At 43.8% G+C, this 23,001-nt stretch overlaps 1 protein-coding gene across 1 annotated transcript in view; it reads left to right on the top strand.

The window, feature by feature from the left end:
* LOC126147580 (ras-GEF domain-containing family member 1B-A) overlaps positions 1-23,001 on the top strand; it is a 292,985-nt gene that overhangs the window by 6,638 nt on the left and 263,346 nt on the right. Inside the window, exon 2 of the mRNA XM_049915707.1 lies at positions 832-1,101. Within this exon, the coding sequence (XP_049771664.1) occupies positions 832-1,101 (270 nt within the window). The remainder of the gene's footprint in view (positions 1-831; positions 1,102-23,001) is intronic.

Raw genomic sequence — 23,001 nt, 5'->3', positions numbered from 1 at the left:
ATATCCGGCCAATATGGTCTCTCAGTTGGTACCACCCACAAGGCACTGCGAAAGCGTTTCAAGATTGTTAGTGCAGAATTTGTACTCTTTATGGGTTGTTAGTTGAAGGTATTGCAAAATGTATAGCTTTCTGTTAGTGATTCATCTCATCTGCAATACCAGATGAAGAAACAGCTCAGTGACTCATTTTGATCTTATGAGGCACAGTTCTTCCTCGATGGGTATGTGAATGCAGGACAATTCACTCATTGGGTCTGCAAAAAATCCACTTCAGCTGCACACGTCCCCTTTGCGTACACCGAAAGTAAGTGTTCAGTGTACAATACCATGGAGCGAATGTTTGTCGCGTGTTTTTATGGTACAGGAAGCAATATGCACTACATATAAATGTTGATGAGCAGCTACAGGACGTGTACAGCAGGACAATATTGTGTCTGATACAGCCTACAGGAACATGACTTTCTTGGAGCAGTGATTTGAAATACAAGTGACTGGTAAGGAGTTGTAGCGACCTCGTTGTCCAATTTTACCCCCAACAGTCTTTTTGCTCTGGGGATACGTTAAGGATGCAGCTTACAGAAGTCACCCTTTTATTATGCACCCTGTAGAAAGAAGATCATGTCTGTGTTGTTGCAATTTCTTAATAAACATTCCATCAAGTGTTTAAGCACAAAGGAACGTCGTATTCAATGATGTGAATCGCATAGTGGGTCGCTTTCAAGCGCCTTTCTTAGTATGGTCATGTTCTCATAAGGTCGCATTCTTTAGCTGTCTTCGAGGCGCGCTGCAGTGGCGGCTGTATCACGACGTGCGTGTTGTTGTGTGTTGCAGGAGCGGCTGAGTCGGTTCGTGCCGCGGCTGGTGCAGCTGCTGGGCGAGTGGAGCGAGACGTTCCCGTACGACTTCCGCGACGAGCGCGTGATGGCGCACGTGCGTGCGCTCACGCAGCAGTGCGTGACGGCCGAGCCGGGCGTGCGTCGCGACGTGTCGGCGCTGCTGCAGGCGCTGCTGCACCGCCTCACGCAGCTCGAGGCCTACGAGGAGCGCCTGCGCTCCATGGCCCAGGAGGGCGCCGCCGGCTCCGTCGAGGCGCTCAGCCCGGTGAGTACTGGGGTGCACGTGTTCGCAGGTGGCAGGCGCTGCAAGTTGCACGTCTTAACAGCTTACTGGTATTGGTAATTTACATGTGTTGGCAAGTTGCACGTATCTGTAAGATGCAATTCTTTGTAAGCTGAAGGTTGGTAAGCTGCAGGTGTGGACAAGTTGCAAGCGTTGCCAAGCTACAGGTATGGACAAGTTGCAAGCGTTGCCAAGCTGCAGGCGTTGTCAAGTTGCAGGCGTTGTCAAGATGCAGGCGTTGTCAAGTTGCAGGCATTGTCAACGTGCAGGCGTTCTCAGTTTGCAGGCATTGTCAAGGTGCAGGCGTTGGTGAGCTGCAGGCATTGACCACTTGCATGTGTCAGCAATCCTCACGTTTTGACAATTTACAAGCGTTGTCAAGTTGCATGCAGTGGCAATCTATGGGTGATGGCAAGCTGCTGACGTTGTCAAGTGGCAGGCGGCGTCAATTTGAAGGCAGTGGCGAATTGCGAATGTTGGTAAGCCGAAGCTTTGGGCAAGCTGCAGGGACTGGCGAACTGCAAGTGTTGGAAAACTACAGTTGTTTGCAGGTGGTAGCGAGCTGTAACGTCAGCCGCTAAAACACGGAATGTTTATCTTTCTGGCGAATGAAACGGCCCCATACGCTGACAATGAAAATGATGAACATCTTCAGAAGGTCGATTTTTACTCAGGCATAGTGCGATTATAGCACCAGAATTTTTTACAAGTGGATGTCATTGCGATAAACTCTGAGGCATAATTAATTGAGAGTTTATCTATAGTTTTATGCCTCTGAGTCGAATTGAAAGCGGCTCTGGGACATGCTTTAGTCTTCTTGAAATGTCGCACACGACACAGAGTATGATCAAACCTATGCCATACATATTCTTGCTCCTAAAGGTGGGCACTGAACCAGATCGCACTCTCTCACTTACAGAACCAAACACATTATACTGTACAGACGTATGTTCACCTGATAGTAATACATGTTAACAATTATTTAAAACAAGACTTACTAATTTTTTTATGAGGTAAGCTATGGTTCACTCGACATGAAGTGCTTTGTTGGACAGTGAAATCTGATGAATTAATACTTTAATATTCCAATTTGACCACTAAAATGGTTCTCCCTTTATGACAATGCCAATAAAATTTACAACACGCCTCATTTTTTTAATTATTTACTTACTAACTGTGAGGGTGTAATGAGGTAAACATATATATGTTTGCGCCAAGCAGTACATTTTTTGTGACAGAGAAAAGATCGTAATAGCGAATTAGGATACTAAAGAGAGAAGAGAAATGGTTGACTCTTCGGACAGAAGAAACATGCAGAACCGAGCACTCCACCTGTTTTCTCCGTAAGAAACTGAGGCCGAGGGGTCCCAATTTGAGTTATGCAGCGTGAGCACAATCTGTTCCTTATTACAAAAAACTATTTCTAAGGAACTGTGCTAGATACAGCTATGAGGGTTCTTGCTAATGTGGCTTAACTCATACACTTTTTTACGGATATACCTCCATATGTAGTCCGTTTCTTGTCCGTAGAGCGTCAAGGCAATGTACATACTCTCTTTTCCATCATCTTTTCCGTCACTGTCTCAACAGCATCTCGTATTGGCATTTTAAGAGTTTTCCCAGCATACTGCCACCAACACTTTGTCCTTAACGTAACCCCACATATAAAAACGAAAGGGGTTACGTCTGGTTAACTTGGTGGTCACGATGGACTGTTGTACTGTCTCTACTGATCTATCTGTCTGGGAAGGTTTCATCCAAAAGCTGGTGAAAAATAGTCCTCAGTGTGGAAGCGCACTATCTTGCTGAAACACTGTCCACGGCTGAAATTTGAGCTACTGAGGTGCAGCGTGTAGTTCCAACATGCACAGGTAAACCGTTACCGTAATGGCAGGCTCAGCGAAAAATAATCGTCCAATAATTGTGTTCTGCACTAAGCAACACCACAAATTCACTTTCTGGTTGTCTCTTATTTTCTGTACTAGGATTTGTGGCTTCTTCGACCCCCAGATGTGGACAGTATGCTTGCTTATTTTCCCGGAGATGTGAAAAGTCGTTTCATCGGTAAAGAAACTTTATCAACGTAGTCATTGTCTGCAGCGATTCGTTCCAGCGTGTTCCTAGCAAACTCAACACGTCTGCGCCTATTATCTGGCTGCAAAATCTGTGGGAGTTGCACTTTGTATGCATGGAAACGCAGTCGTTTGCGTCAAATCTCCACCACAGTGCTCTGAGGTATGTCTGCTTCTCTGGAAATACAACGCGTCGATTCTCGCGGGCTGTTTTGAAATGCTGTCATCAACACTGCCAGTCTCTTTAAATTTTTTATAGCATTCCTTTGTTGCCCTTCACATCTGGCGGATCTCGACCATAGATACTTAGGAACATTTTGCTGAACCGTAGCAAGCGACCGTGTTTCATGGAATCACGAAACACATTCCGCCATTTCTTGCATTGACGCCGTTGTGGTAGCAGAATTCCTATCTTACTCTGCCTTTAACAAGAGGGAGAGAGAGAAAAGTTATCAGATGCTATGACAACACATGTACAAGTGTATCCATAAAAACTTCGTGAGTTAAGCTTTCATTTAAAAAAGAAAAAGAGAGACAGCACAGATATGTGGCAATGTGTCCATAAAAAAATTATGAGTTAAGCTACCATTAGCAGCAAACCGCATAGCTCACAGTTCCTTAGAAAAAAAAATTCTAATCTAGGAAAGAATTTACGCTGGCAGCACTAGTGCCACGATCGTACTGGAATACGGGCTCTCTAAATTACCCAGGAGGGTTTCACGGGAACCACACCTTTCTTCCAGCCACTGCCGTTTGCGTTTCACGATCGTTTCTGTTACTATTTCAGAAGGACTCTACCAAGCTGCTAGCGGTGGATGGTAGCAGCAGGTGACTGTATTCGTTCGATTCGTACTGTAATGCTTACTTGATAAGAACTCCAAGCTGTTGAGATAGTTATACTCGTGTGCGACCACACACTTGGCGAAAACAAGCGTTAGTCAAATAGAGGACGAGTGTAACGACACCTCGTGAGCGGCTTAAGTTCGGCCCTCCACTTCGGGGAGTGTAGCGAAGAGCAAGAGAGAGGCTGCAGGGAGCCTGTCGAGGCGGCGTCGCGCGCAGAGCCCCCACTAAGCCGATACGCCACAATAACCAGCCCGCCTCGCAGCGGCAAATTCTTGTTCCGCCCTTTTTAGGAGAGTGTTTTCATCCCAGGCCCCTCCGTGTATCGCGGATGCTCCGGCGAGCTGGTAACTCTGTCGGAGGCAGCCACGGGGAAAATGCTGTGTGGCGTAATTTGTGGAAGGCTGGGCGGGTGTGTAAGCTCTGCCGGCGCCGCGTGCTCCTCCAGATAACACGGCAGCCCTGGCTGCCTCCCCGGTCACAGTGGCCGACCGGTGTATGCCGCCTCGCACACTTCACTTTCGTCGAAATGTAAAAAAAAAAACCTTTTCGCAGAAATCTTTTTCTTTCCTAGATCGCGAACATAGATATAAATTACAATATGATGAGTTGACTACTTTCAGTTGTCAAGGCAACCATCGTCATATGTGCGAACTAGAACGAAAAACATGGAATTGCCTTAGAAAAATATTTTACTTAAAAAGCTTAAAGTGCTTGAGGAAACACAAATATAAAGGTAATAACCTGATACTCACGGTAAAAAATTCTGCATTTAACATACGGAGTGAACATCAAATATAAATATTACATGACTCACAGGCAACTTCATAGTGTTACCACAAAAACCATTTTTTTAAACATACCATGCTCGTATTAGACGCAGGCTGAACTAAAACAGGATATACCAGTAACAACCGTATCATGAAATAACTTGTATAAGACGCAAGGTGAATAAGATATTTAGTGGTAACAGTAATAACGAAGATGAGACTGGCTCTATGCCTGTAGGAACACTCAATAACAAACAATCATATATATGTACGATGTGATATTGTGTGTTTCTACAGGTGTAGAACCAGTCTCATTTTTGTTGTAACTGTTACTACTAAATTTCTAATTCAATTTGTTTCTTAAACAAGTGCAAGTCATTGCGTGATATAATAATTATTTGTATATCCATTTCGTCTTCAGCCAGCGTCTAATATGAGCACGGTACGTTTAAAAAATTGTTTTTGTAGTGTAACAATGTGAAGTTGCCTGGGAATCACGTTCATACAATATTTATATTTGATGTTTATTCCGGCCGGCCGGAGTGGCCGAGTGGTTCTCGGCGCTACAGTCTGGAACCGCGCGGCTGCTACGGTCGCAGGTTCGAATCCTGCCTCGGGCATGGATGTGTGTGATGTCCTTAGGTTAGTTAGGTTTAAGTAGTTCTAAGTTCTAGGGACTGATGACCTCAGTAGTTAAGTCCCATAGTGCTCAGAGCCATGTTTATTCGGTACGTTAGATGCGGATATTTTTACCATGAGTAGCAGTTTATTGCCTTTCTAGCTGTGTTTCCTGGGAAAACTTCAGACTTCAAGATAACTTTGCAAAATAAAAAAGAGGGGGGGGGGGGTTCTCTAAGGCGTTTTCTTGTTTCTGTGCTTGTTCACAGATCTGAGGATGGATGCATTGACAATTGTAACTAGCCTAGCCATGACATTTTAATTTTTATATATGTACACATTATAGGCAATTAAAAGATTTTTGAAAAAGATTTTTTACATTTTAGAAAATTACGTAAGCTCGCTTTCTCCTTTCCTGAAAATGTTAGGCATTACTAACTTCACCGAGAAAGGTGGCGCAGTGGTTAGCACACTGGACTCGCATTCGGGAGGTCGACGGTTCAAACTCGCGTCCGGCAACCTTGATTTAGGTTGTCCGTGATTTCCCTAAATCGCTTGACGCAAATGCCGGCGTGATTCTGGTGAAAGAGGACGGACTTCTTCCTTTCCCATCATTCCGTAATCGGATGGGACCGATGACCTCACTGTTTGGTCCCCTCTCCCAAATCAACCGATCAATCAAGCCTTACTAACTTCACGTTCATTCTTAAAATTTCGAGTGTTCTGATACTGAATAACCTTTTATAATTACTTCAGTCAATTGGATTTTCAAGAACAACACAGGTGACATACAGTACTAGAATGCTAAGGCGGACCATACGAAATGTACCGAGCTGGGGTTTCCGCTAAGCTACTGCAGGCAATGTAACGAATTTGCTGACTTAAGATTGTAATGTGTCTAGCTGCCGAATTATGACACCGACTTTTATTTTACATAGATCTATCTACTTTTTATGATATTAGAGGGAGTCTTCGAAGAGGACTTCAGCGACATAACATAAGTGCTGCTGGTAAATGCTCCGGTATAAATGCTCACTGCCCAGTAAACTTTCATGTCCTTAATATTTCGTCCAGAGCTGCGCTGATTCTCGGCGCTTAACGAGTCTGACGTCGGACAGCGATATAAAAACTCTGAAAAAGAAAGGCTTGGGAGGAGTTTATGTACAATCGGCAGAGATACTCCTCGGCAGGGATAAAACTTAACTGCCAACCTGTCATTTGTCAGAGATAAAACTTAACTACCTAGTGTCGATACAGTGTGTCGCCTGAGGAATGGTCAGTGTTCAGGGATCATTCGAAGCAACGCATACCTTAAGAGCTGTGAGCAGTCCATCTTCGATACTATGAAACAGACCACTCTGCTACAAGCTGTAGTGTTTCCTTTTTGTCTTGGGAAAATACTGTGAAAAATATAAAATAGAAAATCTGATTGGGTTTTGAATTTTGGTGGTTTCAGTTACGGATAAGGAGGACTTCGTGTTATTGATTGAGATCGTGCTGTAATTTGACCGTGCATGGCAGACCGGGTCGGCAACACTACAAAAAGCGACTGTACGGAAATAGCATCAGAAACTAATTGAAATTTACCTTATAATCTTGTTAGATACGCAGTATTAATTACAATATAGTCTTCAGGGCTGTCCTCCTAATTTCTCTTGTAGGACGAGCCGGCTTTCACTTTTCTCCGTCTGTTGAAAACTTCTTCAAGTTGTCACTGTCATGATCAATTTACAAATTTGGCGATAACCACCTCGAATCACTATTGAAACAACCTCGCTTTGTAATATAATTTTAATTTCCACCCAAAAGCACATTCAACACAGCGCCGAAAAATACACGTCTTTCGTATGAAGACAAGAGAGAGAGAGTGTCCTCAATTGGTTGTTAAAAAAAAAAAAAACCTACGCAAAAGTAAAAAAGACGAACAAAATTATTTATAAAATCGGTCACTGGCGCAGCGCTCTTCTGCGTGCGCGATCGTAAATTGTATCTTTGTATTGGCGGAGGCGCGGTAGTTAAAGTACCATTACAAAGCTATTTGCTTTCCATATTTTGGGAGGAGGTAGTATGGACCAAAACAAACATCAGCTCTAAAATGCGTACCTTAAGAGCCACGAGCACTTCATCTTCGATACTATGAAACAAATCACTTCTGCTAGAATGTATTTGCTTTCCATGTTTCGAAAAGACCAAGTCAAGAAAAAATTGTCTAGTAAACATGGGCTCTTAAATGCATACTTTACGTGCTATGAGCTCTTGTTCAGTAGAAGAGATGTCGTCCACAGTAGCGAAGATGAACCATTGCTCGTAGCTCTTAAGACGTTAGCTTTAGTGTCCTTGTTTACTGGACTTTTTTCTGCTTTTGGTCCATACTATCACCTCTGAAAGTAGCCTACCCGTCAGTGTGGTACCGGTGCCTGTATTGCATCGTCAGAGGTAACAGAACGATTTTCGGCAAACACTTTCGACTTGGTGGTTTTTAGGAGCAGGGTCCCTTACCCCAGATTTACACATTTACCCTTCTTCATCATCCCTGAAAATAGGTAATTCATGGCGGAATAGCTCTATATCTGAACCTCCCATTATTAATAGAGTTACGTGGAACGCATTCGTATGATTAATTAGGAGAAGAAATTGCTCGAGATTGCAATTAGATGCACTTCATTTGTTTTTTGTCATCGATTTGTGGTAAACATTGACTCTATAATGCACATTTTAAAAGCTGTGAGCACTCGTTCAGGACTTAAGTCACCTGCGACCAGCTTTGCGAAAGAAGCGGCGACACTTTCTGCGCAACCCACCCATTATTTTGCACGACAATGCGCGGGTGCATACAGCGCAAGCTGTCGCTGCTCTGTTCGGTCGATGGGACGTGGAAGTACTGTACCATCCACAATACGCACTGAACTTAAGACCCCGTGACTTTGATTTGATTCCGAAGACGAAGGAACCACTTCGTGGCATGCACTTCAGAACTGTTCCAGAGATTCGACATTCAGTAGACCGCTCCATTCGCGCCATCAACAGAACAGGCGCTGCTAACGGTATACTACGCGTTCCACACCGCTGGCAACGGGTTCTACACAACGCTGGTGACTATTTTGAAGGACAGTAACAGGTGCAATTATGTAACTTTTTTGTATCGGTTGTGAATAAATAGTTGCCACTATTTAAGTTCCAACCCTCGTAAATACCGGGTCAAGCGCCAAAAAATGAAAATTTGAGCTATTGGTAAAACTCCACTGTAAATGCCTAGGTCAATAACATGTGGCCCCAGAACAGCATGAAACATTGTTTTCACCTGTCACAAGATGGTACTTGTGTCTGACACCAACTTCGGTGTTCAAAGAATGAGAAAGGAAGAAACTGCGCCGCGAAAGATCGGAACACGCTTGAAAAGACAATATTGTGGTTCCAGCTATTGAGGCTTGCAAGCATCAGATAGGCCTTGACTGTCGTTTTAACGTTTATTATGAGGCTCGGAGTCAACAAAGTAGCGTACAAGTATTTTAATGGATTTTATTAATTACTGAAGCGAATGTCATTTTGAGAAAAATCATCTGTCAGATTATGAGGTTATAGGTAATTACTTGCATGGACTCATTTCTATACCAGCGAAGACCTAGGTATGTTGATTTAAATATGTTATTATATACACTTTATATATAGATGCAATGGATTTACAAAAAGTGATTTCTCATCCTTCATTAAGGCACCGTGAAATGCACTATTTACGGCAGCTGTCAAATTACAACTTGATAATAATCAGACTGGTCACATGTTCCTCTGGAATGAGGCCTTATTTGGCAGTGGTGGAAGTGAAACTGATTCCTGTGTTCACAAAGTTTTCGCATCGAAACTTACTTGTAAAAAGAAACTGGTAATATGGAGTGTCAACTGTTGTGGGCAGGACAAAAATAAGTTGCTGATGGTTCAAATGGCTCTGAGCACTATGGGACTTAACATGTATGGTCATCAGTCCCCTAGAACTTAGAACTACTTAAACCTAACTAACCTAAGGACGCCACACAACACCCAGCCAGTTGATGATGTTTCTGTGGGTTTACCTAACAGCAGAGGGTTACTTTACGGAAACAGAGTACATGTTTTTGGTGAAAGGATGCTCTTTTATGTCTTGTGATCGTTATTTTGCTCATACTGAGAAACGCCAGAAGCTAACTGTGTGTGAAGTTCCAAAAGGTTGGGTTAGACTGATCGTTGAATCTACGCAGTCAACAGTGATTGTTATGCAGCAAACAGATTTTTACGACTGTAAGTCAGCTGCTGATATATATATGAATTTCACCAAAGCGAATATTTTTGAAAAGAACAGTGGATCAGGCTGACTGCTGAAAACTATGTGTTCTGCAAGTCCGGTCAACTCTCAATGGAACTGAAGAGTTCAGTGAACACTGTACCTTGAAGAGGAACGTGAAGCTTTCTGATTTTCAACAGGTGGTGCCTGAAACACTACACTTTGAATCTAGGTTTTCTGAAGGAAAGAATTGGGGTTTAGCTCAAATGCTGAGAATTCTTCCGGGTTTTATGGCCGACTGCACAGTCAGGAGTACCTCCGAAGATGTCGAACGTAGCCTTGTACGAAACGTCAGGGATTGAGAAGCTCCATCGACCACGGCCATACAACAACAAGAATTCTCAGCAGCTGAAACATCCGGTCGTGAAAGCCTTCATTGTATGATTAGCTAAAATGATTTCATTTGTGAAAGAGGAGAAATAGTGATTTTACGACAACCTTGTGAATGAGAGAAACGGACATGACGGCACTTCTTTCGTTGTTTATGTCAAAACCACTGCTTAGAGAATGTTTCGTTTTCGTCAGATTTTGTGTGTAATTGTTCTTAAATCTACTAACACAGAATAAAAATACATATATGACAAGGTAGCTGTATAGTGCCCAACTTTTATATCGTACTGCTGTTGTGTAAGTGCTATAGACATATCTTTCACTATCTGTAAATCAGTTTTTCAGGCGCTTGATCCGTTATTTACGTACTTGCCACAATTACTATGAGCGACGTTGTACGCTGTGTATGTCCGTAACACAATAAACACAATACATATGCATTTCCTACCATTCGTTCTCTATCTAACTATGGTCGATTGTGGACTCAATATCACCTGTTTCAGTTTTACCCAAAGGCTTGAGACCCGTATGTACATGTGATATTGAGGCTAGAAACCTCGCAATCGATCATGGTGTTGAAAAACGAAAAATATTTAATTGCAGTCCGAGGCAATCTCTCTTTTTTCACGGCGCACCTAGATATATTTACTCGCTCCGGATGTATCGCGGGCGGCCCGTCTTAGCTGCCTCCGCCCTGTATTTAGATTGTGAGGGCGTCCAGTTTACGCGGGGAGCGCTGTGTACGCTGTAATAAGTTTGCCACATCCCTCGTGTTTACTTTTTCCCCGCAGTACTTGCTCCACCAGCTGGGCCTCGGGTTTACGCTGCGCGGTGTTTGCTCTCGGCAGCTGTGAGTGCGCCCCGCTCCGCTACCGTAGCGCCCGCGGCCGGTCGAGACCGGCGAAAGGTCCCTCCCGGGCCGCCGCTGAGGCAGCGCGGCGCCTGCGACCCGGCATCCCGCGCCGCGCCACCGCATAAAAGGCCGAGCGAGAGCGCGCCGTTTTAATTGCGGGCGCCCGGGCACGTTTTTTGTGCCGCCGCCTCTAAACGCCCGCTTTTATTTCTGTTTCCTCCTCCTTTTTTGTTTTATTTTGTGGTATTTTTCGCGTGCGGGTGGCGGATGCGGGCCCGCCGGGTCACGTGACGAGCCCATCGCCACCGCTGTGGCTGCAGACTCGGCCAGACATCCATTCAGAGCGGTTTATTTCGCGCCTACTTGCACCGCAAAACTTCCTTAAATAACGCAGCTTCTCCGCAGTCCTTCTGTTTTAGCGCAACTCTTCGCTTTGTGCAGTCTGAGAGCAATGAATTCGGCTGTACGAAACGTAATAACGTAATTCCACATCCACGACAGTACTCCGCAAGCCGCCATGCAGTCTGTAGCGCAGGGTAGCTCTGGCACCTTCCTGCACCACGGTATGAACGAATGGCCGTGAGCTCTGATTTCCCTGATTCTTCCCGCCGTACTCCGTAACATCGCCGCACAATATCTGCCGTAACAAAGTTAACGTATGACCTGAAGCTTGTCGTAGGTGTACAAGAGGCGACTATCATGAGCGTCTTAGACTTCATGAAAGCCTTTGACACTGCCGACTGCGACATTTTACTTGCCACGCTTAGTTATGTGTCCCTTCAGCCTTATTTGATCTTAAGTCTTCCAAAGCTCTTTTCTAATGTCATTCTGATTCTGGACCCCCTATCTCTTCTGTATCGATTCCTGTTTCGCCTTCTGTCACCTCAACAGACAGACAGGTCTTCCCATTCACAAGAGGATTTCAGTGCGCTCTGTCCCGCGCGACCCCTACGGTCGAAGGTTCGAATCCTGCCTCGGGCATGGACGTGTGTGCTATCCTTAGGTTAGTTAGGTTCAAGTAGTTCTAAGTTCTGGGGGACTGATGACCACAGCAGTTAAGTCCCATAGTGCTCAGAGCCATTTTTTGCGCTCTGTCCACCCATCCGCCCTCTCCTCTACATGTAACAGTGAATCTCCACTGCATTCTTTATGCTACCACCCTGGCTTTTAATTTTTACCGAAAGCCTGTTTTGATTTTTCTGAATGCTGAATCAGTCCTTCCGACAATCACTGCTTTTTCAAGTCTTTCACGTTTTCCATGCAGCCACGTTGGCATAGCTTCCCTGCACTTCCCGTTTATTTCATTCCTAAATGACTTAAATTTCTGTAATCCTGAATTTCCCGAAACATTTTTGTACTTTCTCCTTTAATCGATCAACGGAAGTGTTTCTTCTGTTACTCATAGTTTCTTCGCAGCTACCTTCTTTGTGCGTATGTTTTTCTTTCCAACTTCTGTGTGTGTTCTTTTTAGACATGTCCATTCCTGTTCAACTGAACTGTCTGCTGAGCTATTCGTTAACGCAGTACGTATAGCCTCAGAGAACTTCCAGTGTATCTCTTCATTCCTTAGTATTTCCGTAACCCCTTCTTTGCGCACTGATTCTTCCTGACTAGTTTCTTAAACTTCAGCTCTCTCTTCGTCATTATTAAATTGTGATCTGAGTGTATATCTGCTCCTGCGTACGTCTTACAATCCAGTATCTTATTTTGCAACCTCTGTTTCACTATGACGTAATCTAACGGAAATTTTCCTGCATCCCCTTGCCTTTTCCAAGTATACCTTGCGACGGGGCGGTAAATAAAGTGGTGCGGTTGCAGTGTTCACACGTATGTGCTTATACAAATGTTGGTTAAAAAAATGTTATTGCAAATTTTGGCTCTCAAGTGAGTCTCAGGGGATGATTTTTCACACTTGGTGCATTAGTACATTGTTCCACACTCCCGCATTAGTTATAAGTTTTGAATTAATATTCATGAGTACAGTTTATGCTAGGGAACAAAAATTAGGCGATTATTATGGCAAAATCAATTTTTCACGATACAGTTCAATCACTATTCATTGGCGTTGTCCTTTTCTTTCACACAATGAAATTAGCACTGATGAAACGGTTTACAGTTTTACTTTAATAATAATTTGACTCCGAGCCCCCAATAGCAGTAATGGAGGCTGCTATAAACGAAAATTATTCAAACAATTCGAACAGAACCACATGTCCCACTGTCCTCTTTGTTCTCATAGTTTTGGTGCGAAATCACAGTTCGCCACATGTTCACTTACGCCGATGTATACTTCGTAAATCGTACTCACACAAATAATCGTAGCACTTCCAGTTCACCAAATATATGCTTGCACACTTGTACTATTACAAAATACTTTTTGTCGAAATAAATCTGCGCGAAAAAAATTCTCAAACGACCACATGGGCCACCCCCAAGTGGGGCTTGCTCGCCACCCACCCTCCAAAACGATTGACCAACGACTGACCCCTGGCCAAGATGACGGCTCGCTTATAAAAGTTCAGATGTCCAACCCCCTGGTAATTTAAGCACCAATCTCACCAGATAAGGTTACAAATTGTGATACATATATCGCTCGACAGAAATAAGTACACCATCGGAACCGCGCTAAAAAGTACATCTGATCTACCATGTAACATTAATTTCTAGGATTGTGCTATCGCCCGTAAATCAACTTTTAGTTTTTGCAAAGTTTTGCCACTTAGCGCAAATTTGTTTGTTTACATCTGTGTTGCAAAGTTTTAACATGGAACTGCATATAGTACCGTTTTAGACGTAATCTATAGCGATCTACACATTGCGCTGCTCAACATCTTCATATATATATATATATATATATATATATATATATATATATATATATATAATTAATTATGGGCGATAAATATTAATAATAATTTGCAAACAATGAAAACTATTGCAAGTTAAGTGTATAGTATAACTTAACTAGTTTAAAATACGTGTGATGCCACCCAAAATATTAGATAGTGCCATTCTTTACGTCATGAATTTTCTATTGACTTTTATAAACAGTTTTCCCTCAAACTTTGTTTATTGCTCTTTACGGCCTTAATTATTTATGAGGCACTCGATCCGCTATGACGAGACGTTTTCAATGAGTGCTCGCTCATCCCTGTAAGTCGTTATTTACTATTTTTATTAATCTTTCAGTATTCGTGATATCAACCGATTTTGAGGTTACTATAACTTATTCGTCTCGTGACTTGAAATAAAGATCGATCTTTCAGAACCTTGCATCAATGCTAACTTCTCACATTTAACATCCATCACTGCTGGCTGTTCACCTCCAACTGGCCAACAGTTCTTCCATCACTGCTGGCGACTAACTTCCAACTGGCCTACACTAATGGCGATTATCGTCCAACAACGAGTCCGACCAGCCAGAGAGTCTGTAACAAACAAAGCGCAGTCAGTGATCCAATGCAAAGCGCTACACAGCGCTGCCCACACAGAAGCAGCCCACTTGCAAGGGGCACCTTTATCGTCAACAGGCGTGACTGCGATGCTCCTCGAAGACGCCGCGCACCCGAACTGGAAGAGGCCACAGTGCATCATGTGGAAGAGAACACGAGCAACTGCACTTGCAGTCGATATTGTGGATGACGTAGAACTACATGCCTACCACCTACAACATTCCATACCAACTCTTCAACACTCACAGACACGTGAATGAGGCTCGAACCAGGTCAGAAACGTAGTACAGACGCCAAATGACATCAGCCAATTCGACGTAAGCAGGCCCACCAACATTTCCAGACATCGGCTCTTATTCAAAATATTATGTACTGATTCCCCTCTACACGTACCAGTTCCGAACTGGAAGAGGCCACAGTGCATCATGTGGAAGAGAACACGAGCAACTGCACTTGCAGTCGATATTGTGGATGGCGTAGAACTACATGCCTACCACCTACAACATTCCATACCAACTCTTCAACACTCACAGACACGTGAATGAGGCTCGAACCAGGTCAGAAACGTAGTACAGACGCCAAATGACATCAGCCAATTCGACGTAAGCACGCCCACCAACATTTCCAGACATCGGCTCTTATTCAAAATATTATGTACTGATTCCCCTCTACACGTACCAGAATTTTGTAAGAGGTATTTTCGGATACTATGTATCAACGATCTAGTGGAATGCGTCAGAAGCGCTTTAAAGGTGTTCGCAGATGATGCGGCTGTGTATAACAAGGTAGTAACGCCAGAAGACGGTGATTTGCAGAAGAAGCTATGGAGGATTTATTAATGGTGCAGGGACTGGCAGTTGACACTGTATGTAAATAAATAAAATAATTTACTGTGCATGCCGGTCGCGGTGGCCAAACGGTTCTAGGGGCTTCAGTCCGAAACCGCCCGACTGCTACGGTCGCAGGTTCGAATCGTGCCTCGGGCATGGATGTGTGTGATGTCCTTAGGTTAGTTAGGTTTAAGTAGTTCTAGGGGACTGATGACCTCAGATGTTAAGTCCCGTAGTGCTCAGAGCCATTTCAACCATCTGAACCATTTTACTGTGCATGCGTACGAGAAGAAATTCACTACTCTACAACTACACAACTAATGACAAATTGCTGGGAACGATACCGAGAGTAGTAACAGATTCATTCTTTTCTGTGAATATTTGGTATCTGAAGCACGACAATTCAAATCCCCGTCCGGCCATTCAGCTATAGGTTTTCCGTGTTTCTCCTAAATCGCCCCAGGCAAATGCCGAAAAGGAAAGGACACGACCTATCTCCTTCTTCATCTTTCCCCAACGTGATTTTGTGCTCCGTTTCTGGTTATCTTGCCATCTGGACGTTCGACCCTAATCTTCGTTACTCCTCCGTCCTCGCAGAAGAGTACCTGGGAGCGATGCTTTCGCCGCACTGTCGCGAACTATTCGGGAGAATCGTAGACACCACAGTAACGAGATAAGAAGTTTAACACGTTCCTGACTCTGCGTCGGACCTTACCTTATCTAGTGAATTTGCAACCTGTATGCGTTCTGGGCGCTCTGTAGCTGACGTAACAGTTCCGATCGGATGGTTGTGATGTCTGTGAGGCGGCGGTAGCGCAGAATTTGTGCCCGGCACGAACTTGCGAACTCGTGGAGGCGCACAAGTTGTGGCTGGCACGTGAGCTGCGCTCCTCCGGGGACCGCCTGGCGAAACTCGCTCCAGTAGGGAAACTCTGGCAGAACTCCGGGGCACTCGAGGTGGCGGCTGCGTCTGCCGTCACAGCAGAATGTCTCCAGGGTTCTTCCACTAGATCTGCCTTGCACTACTGCAGACTGGAGTAAGGTGCTAGTTATTAAGCATCCCAGGTCAGGGAACAAGTGCTCACGAGGCAGTACACAAGGTATAAAACCTAAAAGCGACCTATCAGTGGATGTGAACACATATGCGGAAAAGGAGCTGGTGACTTCACAGTGTGTAAGTCCATGTTCTGGTACATTGCAAAGCGCGAAATGAAGACCCTGGCGCGTCAAATGTTTGCTTTGTGTAGAGGAACGTGCTCAGTCAGATGCGGCTCCATTTTACTTCAAAAGCAGAGCTACGTAGCTGCCATATTGTACGGAGATAAACTACGTAGTTTGTGTTTTTTTTATAATAGAGTAAGTGCTATGAATATAAGTCTTTCAAATAGTTATCATATTGAGAATACCTCGAAAACTCGACGTTTTAGGCACGGTTTATTATAATATAATGACGGGTAACTACATATTGGTAATTGAAGGCTTCCCGTATTTGATGCTTTTAGTGTTATAACTTATGTTCTGTGGATGTATACGTTTTCATTACTACGGCACAATGATGATCTATCAGTAGCGTGTCGTTCTGGGTACAATTAATCATAATTAAATATAAAAAAATTGGCATTTGTAGATACAGCCATTACACAGTGTATACCACATAACTGAGGACCTGCAGGCTTCGCAAAGCGGTAGTGTAGTTGATTAGTTGATAGTGTCGTGAACTTCTTTATTCACTGATGAAATTTTTTATCTGTAGCCCATCTGAGTTATGTGCTATGGAAGTATACCTTTTCATTATTACGGCACAATGATGATCTACCAATAGCGTGTCTTTCTGGGTACAATTCGTCATAATTAAATGTAAAAAAATTGCATTTGTAGCTACAGCCATTACCTGGTTGCCCTCGGCACGAGCCCTGGGGATCCACTCTCGCTTTCAGGCCACGTGACCTGCAGCGTCCGACCGACTACGCAGTAAACAAGCTGATTCGTGTTTCCTTCGCCTCGCTGCACTAAACGCGACTTGGTAAGAATTCAGGCTGTTCAGAACTTCTAAATTTATTATTTTAAGTTACCTTATAGAAGACGTGTGGCTTCCCATACTGTAACGCTGTGGACAGAATGTAACGCCCTCAGTAGAGCATTCATACGTGGAAAACGAATGACGTTGAAAAGCCAAATGACTTGCAGAAAAAGTCAGAACATTACAGACAATACACATATTGCTAATCATTCTACTGCAAGTGACCAGTATAAAAATATCCAAAGAATGTGGCTTGAAGTTTTTATTGTTCGTTTTGAAATTATGACAAAGCATCTACATTTACCGAATTGACTTTCAAGGAGGAGGTAATCCAGTTTGTGGAGCTTCCTGAAAAGCAAAGTCCGACACTGTCTCATGCAGTTCACAAATGCCGCGCGGTTTGAGGCGCCATGTCAGGGATTGCGCGGCCCCTCCCGCCGGAGGTTCGAGTCCTCCCTCGGGCATGGCTGTGTGTGTTGTTCTTAGCATAAGTTAGTTTAAGTAGTGTGTAAGACTAGAGACCGATGACCTTAGCAGTTTGGCCCCTTAGGAATTAACACATTTCAAGATTTTAGTTCACAAAAGATAGTGACTGAAGTTTCACAAGACCGACACTATTTTGAAATAACACAGGTACTGTATAACACTTACGACCGCCACGTACACCACCACTTGCTGCTACTGTCATCTATTGAAAAACGGCGGAAGCAAATTCGTAGACCTAGTGCTTTCCATTTTGTTGGGGTAAGAGTGAGAAAAAGTTTCGTAACGGTTTGAGATTATATGTAAAGTTTGTTAGCAGTTGGTAGGTGCTCTGAAACATTGGATGAATAAAGTACGGGTATTTGCGCGCCACCAGTTACGCTTCGTCATGACAAACACCCAGTTTTTAACTATAATACTTGTCTTACTGTGTTAGACTTTTAATATCAAATTATACCTCTTAACGAGAATTTTAAATTTCTTAAATTCGGTCAGTAATTACGTGAGATGAAAAGCAAATTGTTTTTGGCCCTGGAAGACATTAGACAGACAACCTGCAAATGGTTCCTGGTTCCGGGATAGTCACTTGCTGATACAGATATACACTGTCCAGGGGTGCGCTGTGCATGTTGCCTCCACTGATTGAAGAAATGCTCGCTGGGGCGGTATAACAGTGTAAAAGAGCCCGCACTTTCTCCTTATCATTATATCTTAATCAAAAAGTTTCAGTTAAAGTGAGAGGAGAAAGTACAAACTGGATCAGACTAGGAAAAGGAGTAAGACAAGGATACTGTCTATCACCTACTCTTTTCAACCTCTACTTGGAAAATATGATTGACCAATTCTCATTAGATGATAAAGGAGTAGAAATTGGAAGAACAAGAGTAGGGTGTTTGAGGTTTTGCTGATGACATGGTCCTTTTAGCCACAGGGGAAAAAGAATTACAGGATTTGGTGGACACCATTGCAACTAATGGAAAAAAAATGTGGAATGAAAATTATCACAAGTAAAAGAAAAGTATTGGCACTAGGAGGAAATAAGGAAATAAAAATTATGCTGAATGGAGAAATACTAGAACAGGTGCAAAATTTTAAGTATCTTGGAAGCAGGATAGACACCCACTGGAAGTAAACCACAGAAATTAAAACAGAAAGAATAAGTTGGATGGACAGAGTAAAAAATGAAGAGGTACTGCGAAGAGTGGGAGAGAAAAGACAGTTACTAGATGTAATAAAGAGAAGAAAAAGAAATTGGATTGGGTATATGTTAGGAAAGAATGACGGACTGATAAAAACAGTTTTAGAAGGTTATGTAGAAGGGAAAAGGAAGCGAGGAAGGAAGAGATTCGAGATACTGGATGACATGATGGACGGTACAACATACAGCAGCCTTAAGAAGGACGCAATGGATCGCAGAAAATGGAGAGGCAAAGGACGTGCTAGTATAGCAGATAACTGATGATGACGATGACTTGCTCCTTGTGCCCTGTTTGGGCAGCGTCGCGTGCTGGCTCTTCAGTAGCCCCGTGGTGTGTGTTGTGGGGGCCGGCGCGCTGCGCTGCTGACTCGTGCTGGCCGGCAGCCAGCAGGCAGCAGCCACGCCCCCTTTGTCCCCAGGAGGCAGCGCGGCGCGCGACACGGCGCTACCGCGGAAAGCACTCGCCACTGTCCCCCCCACCCCCCCCCCTACCCGCCGTAGTGCTGCCAACCTCGGCCTCGCAAAACGCCGCGTCACGCTGCCCGGCTGCGATCGCAAAAAGTCCGGTCCGGAGAGCTGGCCGCACTGCGCGCAACCTGCCGGCTTTTTCAGGCTCCGTTGCGGCTCCCTGCTCCTAGTTCCTACAAAGATTTCTCTCTGCGGCGTGTCCTGAATTCAATTACGCTCTTCCAGCTCCAATATAACGTAGGTCTTTTGAACAGCGGGCCGTGTAAAAAGCCCCTGTAAAAAGCCCCAGGCCGTTCCTATCTATAAGATAGGACCTGTTTCACTGAAGTCGATTTTTTGTAGCACCCTCGCTCAGTTCCCGTTACTTCCAGGGACTTTTACTTAGTGGGATGACTGAAGTACGGTAAAACGACTCTAGAATTTCCACTGCAACGTTACGTAGCGGCTCCAAGAAGTGAAAGTCAGAATACACGGAAGAGCCGTGTGCTCACTCCATGTCCCTCGATACCGCGAGCGAATGACGCCATGTGACGCAGGATGACACGGCGTCTGGTCGGCACCGCGTGGTGCTCGCGGCCTGATCACGGAGTTATCAATCTTTTTGTTATGGGTAAGAACGACCAACCTCTACTCAGGAATCTGTACGAATTCAGCATCTCGTGTGGAACCCACATTCTTCTATCCATCGACTACATTTAGGGGCCGTGGATGTCACATAGGTTCACGCCCTTTCCCTTTACCTCCACGAAATATTCGACGGAATTCCGCATCGTCGAAAGAAAAAAAAATATACTATCTAATTAAAGGTAACCAGACTGCTGTTAGTAGACATTAATATGAAGTGTGCCCACACTTAGCCTTTATTATAGTTTCAACGCTGCTGGGAACACATGCTATGAGCTGTCTGCATGTCTGTGGAGGAATGGAAGTCCTTTCTTCCTCAACAGCCAGAAAGCGGAGAAACTAGTTATGTTGGACACTGTCGTTTGGAGCGATTCAACGTTCTAACTCGTCTTCTAACTTAACAAATTATTACCAGTTGTCATCTTGCACTGAATGCGTAGCTTGCCGTGGAGCCGAGAGGAAAGCAGATTTGGTTCTGACGCTGGCTACTGGGCAGAGCGATCCGTGTACTTGATTAACGGTGTGTACAGTACGTTACACATACTCTCTATGAATCTGATGAAGTACTGTTAAATATTAATCGATATTTTTCATAATTAGTATATCAAATCCTATGGATAACACACCCATACTGTTAAAATTTTAAATCAATAACTTGAATGCTTTGGAAGATACAAATTTTTACCTAAAACGCATAAAAACCGCGCTGGCATTATGGAACTGAGTTACGGACTGTAATGTTTTCATACATAAAATCGATTGCAGCTACAACCAATAGAAAAGGTTCATGCAATCTAATTTTCAGGAATTTTCTTTCGTTTCATAACCACTGACTTCTGACGTAATTAAAAGTAGGCTACTTTGTAAAACTAATACTTATATTTATTTGGTTGTGTGAGTGTTTTGGAAAAAATGAGAGAGTGAGTGGAGGACATATGTAAAGGGAGAATGTCATATTTTATTAAAACTATGTGAATATATGGGTGAGAAAGTTGTTTGCATTAGAGGAATTTGGGGCGGTATGTCCGAGAGCGCTTGATTTTGTAAAAGGCAAGGAGCGTTTAATATTAAATGAATTAGTCATTTATTTTGTGGAAAGGCGTTGTTCTTATATTTCATTACATTTTATTTAGCTGTTTTTGTCGGCTAAAACAGTATCTACCATCGCGGAGTGAGGGGTAGGCCACCTGAAACCTGTCCAGGTAGGTGTACTGACTGTGTAAGGGATAGCGAGGGACCAACCGGCCCCGCCGCAGTCTCAGAGATGTTCCATTGGTTTCAGGTCGGGACTGTGGGCAGGCAAGTCCATTTCAGGGACGTAGTTGTCCAGGAATCAATGTCTCAAAGATGCTGCATTGACAGGGTAAATTGTCGCCCTTACAGAAATAGTCATCGTCTCCAAAGTGCTATATTGTATGCAGTAGACAATAGTGTGAAATGTTTTCGTATCCCTCCGGAGTTAGAGTTTTCTGAAGCCCAATAAGGCGACCACTCCCTAACGACGAAAAACACCCCCATACCGTAACACCAGCTCCTCCGTCCTTCAGTGTTGGCACTTCACATGATGGCAAATAACGTTCACCTCGAATACGTCAAACTCCAATCCTTCCGTCGGATTGTCACAGGTTGTAGCGCGATTCATCACTCCAAATACTCGTTTCCGGCCAGCCACTATTTAGCTGCATTGCTCTTTGCGCTATCTCGATTGTTGTTGTCAGTGACAAGAGAAATGTGTTGCTTACGAGGAACTGCTCCACGATTGTGCCCCATTTGTTTTTAACTTCCTGTGCACAATCATTGTGTTAGCTGGACCGGTAACAGCACTTTGAAACTGACGAGTGAGTTTCCGCGATGTTTTGCGAACATGCTCAGCAACGCTCGTCGGTCCCTGTACCCATGACTGGGCAGTTTTCGAAGTCACTGAGCTCTGCTGACCAAGCAACAAGTCTACTGTTACCAGACACCGTTTTATTTATTTCCACGACGCGTTTCAAATGTTTCAATCAACATCATCGAGTGGATTTACGTTAGTTAGTATGACATTTGTGTATGTGTTGTGTTACGATGTTTTGGAGGAACTTGTGGCACAACGTAGTGGAGAAACAGGACACTATTTCAGAACGTAGTTTTGGATTTCTTCTGACAAAAAACCATGTTCTGAAATAGTGTGTTGTTTCTCCACTAGGCAGTGGTACAAGTTCCTACAAAAAATCTTAACACAACACACACACACAAACACACACACAAATGTCATACTAAATAATGTAAATCCACCCGATAATGGAGGTTTAAACCTTTGAAACGCGTCGTGGAAATAAATAAAACGGTGACTGGTAACAGTAAACTTGTTGTTTCATTTAATGTCAATAACAGTCACGGTAAAGCCTAACCTAAAGTGCTCGCATTTAAAGATTCTACTGTTGCTGCGTCTTCGTTGACAACACAATACTCCCGGTGTCCTTTTATACTGGTGGATCAGCCTGTTGTGGCATCTAGTGACCAGTTCTGCAATTCATAGGTGTGAAGGGATACTTCTGATCATCGGGTGTATTTCTTGTTGGGCAAATAAGTGATGATAGTGTACGGCCGCTGTGGCGGAGCGGTTCTTGGCGCTTCAGCCCGGAACCGCGCAACCGCTACGGCCGCAGGTTCGAACCCTGCGTCGGGCATGAATGTCTGTGATGTCCTTAGGTTAGTCAGGTTTAAGTAGTTCTAAGTTATAGGGGACTGATGACCTCAGATGTTAAGTCCCATAGTGCTGAGAGCCATTTGAACTTCGAGGTGGCGTGATAGAGTCGCTGATTTTTGCGATATATATAGTAACTAAATCCGAACTCCACCGACAGTATTTCAGAGGTTTTTCACGAATATTTTTATTTATTGTCGTATAAGAGGCCTTTGTCTCTAATGGCTCGTTACAGAGATTAATGAAATTGTGGCTTATTATGTTATCACACTTACATTTCCTTTTGTGAAAATGCCTTCACAACTGTGTTGGCGTAACCA

This window comes from Schistocerca cancellata, chromosome 1, assembly GCF_023864275.1.
Source record: "Schistocerca cancellata isolate TAMUIC-IGC-003103 chromosome 1, iqSchCanc2.1, whole genome shotgun sequence".
NCBI lineage: Eukaryota > Metazoa > Arthropoda > Insecta > Orthoptera > Acrididae > Schistocerca > Schistocerca cancellata.
Note: the sequence above shows the minus strand (reverse complement) of the source record. Positions and strands in the feature narration are given on the sequence as shown.